Below are 3,927 nucleotides of genomic sequence, written 5' to 3'. Positions count from 1 at the left end.
GGTTTTGCCAAATGTTCACATAGTTACCTGAGCTTGTAAGTGCTTGTAAGTAAAAGCTTGTATGTACAATAAACACTGGGAACACACTTCTTTGAGCTGCCATGAGAACCGTACTACAATTATGGTCCAGTTTGTGTTTCTGTTTAACTTAACCTCTGCAATTCAAGAAATTACATTAAGGAGATAATACACCACACCTATCAGCCTTTCACCCCTCCTGCTTTTTACTTTTTGTTCTTTGTAGTCAGCATTTGTACAATTTTTCTCAACTTCATCTGCTGTGGTGAAACACAGGTTTTAAATTCCAGCCACACTGATATATAATTTTTAAATTTAAAACAACTAACAGTTTGGTATGATAAGATTTAGACACTGCATGTTTTTATAATCAAATGAATAAATGCTATACCTCCAAGTTCTTTTACGTTCAAGATGGCATTCTGGAATGGCACCGCTTTTATACTAAAACCTAAGAACAGAAATAAAGAGTATTAGTAACTTATTTGTTAAAGAGGCCATTTGAAATCAACTGCGTGCATTCCGAAAAGACTACTTCTTTCATCAAGAATGAGGATCTTGCATAAGAAACTCTGTTTCAACACAATGTTTAAAAATATAAGTTAAGGGGTGGGGGGTGTGTGATAAATCAGTATGAGCAACGTAATTTGCAATGATACTTATATAGTTGGCACACATAGAATTCAGCACAAACTTCCATCCAGGCCGCTTACCCCTTGTTAAGGAGTTAGTATGGAATATACCTTTATAAAACCATCTTCTAATGCATCTGGAACTTAAGTTTAGATGTCAGACTACCAGTAATATGAAGTGATCCTTCTGCAATTTTTAGGAGATGTGGAGGACAACATACAATTTAAATCACAATCAAATAACACTTACATTTAAACTTTACCTAGAATATTAATCCTGTCCATAAATGTCATTAACAGAAAGATCTTTTTGCAGACCTAAGTGGTGTGTATTAAAATGTTTAAGCACACTAGAAGCATCTATGAATCCTCTATTAGCCTGTTATATGCTTCAAATAAAGAACTTTTGAATGTAGTGTTTTCCCTTAATTGAAAATTCAGACAGCCAAGAGAAAGGGAATGTGAAAGGCTCCCAGCAATCCAACAATATACTATACTAAATTCTGTATGTTTAGTGTATGCATGTATGTGAGCATATATCATACATTATACAGGAAAAATTATGTATCCTCTTTCAGCACAAAATTTCCAGATAGATACTACATTTATTTCCATCTGGCACAAGCAGCTTCAACATGATTATGTACTTGTGAACTGACTAAAGAAGTTTTGAAAAAAATGTATTTCACTCCAAGTTTATTAGCTATCATTTAACAAAAACAAGACATTTTTTCTCCCAGATAGACCAATAAGAAATTCCAGTACTCCAACCATGGTCAGTGCTGGATGCAGTAGAGGAAAGTGAAAGAAAATCTGAAGGGAATAATTATGAAATATTTCTGTTGTTCTTGTCTCAAAGCAAAACCTAAACTTTTCCTAGAAAGGAGGAAAAACTGGTATGGACCTGAGTGGCGTCGATAAGAAAAATAAAATTACAGGTTATAGTTTGAAAACTGAGTGAAGAAGTTGTCATACTGTATTTTTGGATTCTCAACAATATTTTCTGATATAGCACAAATACAGTACATATGAGTAAATTTACTATAAGCTGAATAGCTTGGATAGGCATAATTTTAGTTTGGATGCTGCCTAGTTTTCTCTAGAGTCGGTTTCCATTCTTCGAGTTGCTTAACTAAATAATGGTATTTTGTTGCAACTATCTAGAAACACATAAGAAATTTAATTTTAAAATTAATCATATTTTCATTATTTCCTTTGATAGATCTATACTGCTGTTTACATTACTGTTACTATTTCTTTCAGGCTCCAAAGTGTTAAAGTATAATTAGCACTAATTCCAGATGAACTCTAAAGATAAAGTTCGGGGCGGGGGAGGAAGGCCAAATTACTCTACAATTTCCTTCTAACTTCGAAATAGGCATTGACATCTTCTCCACACAATGAAGTGTCAGATCTCTTTACTATTACCAGTAATACTGCTGTGAATGCAATGAGCTAATTATTCATCGCAGAAAAAACCTCGTATGTTCTTGTACTTGTTTTACTTTGTTTTTTTACAGCTGTTTTAAATAACCTTATGTTCTTGTAATTTAAACAAAGATACACTGAAAACCAGCTAGAGTTGCTAAGGGACAATCATAAAATTCAAGCCCATGAACCACAGGTACAATATAAAGCCACATAACTGTATACACCAGCTACACGCACAGCACTCGCTATCTGTTCCCTCAGCAAATCAATGTTAGTAAATCACTGCAGCCACAGCATCACATTTCTTTCACCTCTATGACCTAATCTATTCTCTTTCTGAACACTGCAGCCAGGTATTCCTTCTTCTCACTTGACATGTTTGTTTCTGTGTTTTCTGTTGCTGTTTTGGTTTTGGGTTTTTTGCTGGTTTTTGTTTGTTTGGGCTTTTTTTAACCAATAACCCTTTTCAATATTAGGCATTCTGGTTCATTCATATCAACATGCATATTCAAATTTTTTGGACATAAGATGCCTTTTAGCTGTGGTTGTTATGTCTGTTTTTATGCATCTTGTCAATGCCACTGAAACTTTTTGCAAATAGATTCTCTGATTTCAGTCTGCCCTTACTACATAAACAAGGCTCTTTGCTGGAAAAGCAAGGATTATCATCATAAATCAACATTTCCATTACATTTATTCATTTGTTTGCTAGTATATGGCACAAGGCAGTACTGACCAAGTATGAGGAGAAATAAATCCCAGCTTAAGTTTCAGAGCATCACTGTCCCATTCTATTTCACAGCACATTCTCCTATTTCCTGTCCATATAACAGGACTGCTTAAAAACCAAAAATAAAAAAAATAAGAAAGAAACATTTTAATGTGTGTCTGCACTGCACTGGTACTATATGTTTCCAGTGGTTCTACTCCATTACACCACAATGTATGTTTTGAGTTTCAACACGTTCTAAATTGTATGTTTTCATGGATATCCCCCAACGTAGGACCAAGACCTGAAACAGTAAGTAGTGGTAGCTTCACAGCAATCCATTAAGTACTTTCAAAAGGAAGATAACTAAACTGCAAGTTCTCTACCACCTTTGCTATGTGTTTCAGAAGTTAATTTTGGGCAACATTACAGCACACCACGGAATAAAGGCAGCATCCTACCTGTGGTAGACACTATATTCTCCGGGCTTTCACTGCAAAGCTGTGACAGAAGACTTGTCTTGCCAGAACCAGTGAGGCCTATACAAACCAAGTCATATTCAGGTCGTGGTGGAGGTGGTCCCTTGCAGCAAAGTGCTCTGAAACACTGCCAGGGTAGGTAAAACAAATAAAAACAAAAACAAAAGAAAGAAGTTACTTTTTTTTTTCCAACTGTTTATTCAACAAGGTTCTAAAAAATCAAGTTTATACATTTAAAGACATTAGAAAGAAGTAAATTACTATTCCAACTTACTATTTTGGCAAATTCAACAGTTAATGGACTGAGACCACCTCAACTAAAATCTAGAACAGCTTTATAACAAAACAAAAATATACTTTCCACCTAAACCTCACAGAGGTGGATTGAGGAAAAGTAACTTCCATTTCCTGAATGGCATGAACAGTGCACGTACATGTGCCCTACTTCAACTCTGAGGTTGGATATGCACGAGCTTGCTTCCTGTGCTGATTTCAGGCAATACCTGGTGTGAATATCAGAGCAGCTCCTGAGCAGCTGCTGGCCAGGCTCTACCTGTTGTCACAGGAAAGAATCAGAGAACTTTGTTCCATTGATGTCCTTCCTGGGCTTGCTTTGTCATGTGTTTTACCTTACAATATTGGCTGCTAAAAAGTACGG

At 35.5% G+C, this 3,927-nt stretch overlaps 1 protein-coding gene across 1 annotated transcript; it reads right to left on the bottom strand.

The window, feature by feature from the left end:
* Window positions 1-409: 409 nt before the first annotated feature.
* On the bottom strand, window positions 410-3,396 carry LOC104467858 (ADP-ribosylation factor-like protein 15; the record flags this gene model as incomplete). Its single annotated transcript, XM_010081808.1, has 2 exons — window positions 410-469; window positions 3,252-3,396. Coding segments are annotated over 2 exons (205 nt in total), but the record flags the coding sequence as incomplete, so codon positions are not given.
* Between the last annotated feature and the right edge of the window lie 531 nt (window positions 3,397-3,927).

The sequence above is a fragment of the Pterocles gutturalis genome, unplaced genomic scaffold (genome assembly GCF_000699245.1).
Source record: "Pterocles gutturalis isolate BGI_N339 unplaced genomic scaffold, ASM69924v1 scaffold53849, whole genome shotgun sequence".
In the NCBI taxonomy this organism is placed as follows: domain Eukaryota; kingdom Metazoa; phylum Chordata; class Aves; order Pterocliformes; family Pteroclidae; genus Pterocles; species Pterocles gutturalis.
This window is presented reverse-complemented; position numbering and strand designations above follow the sequence as displayed.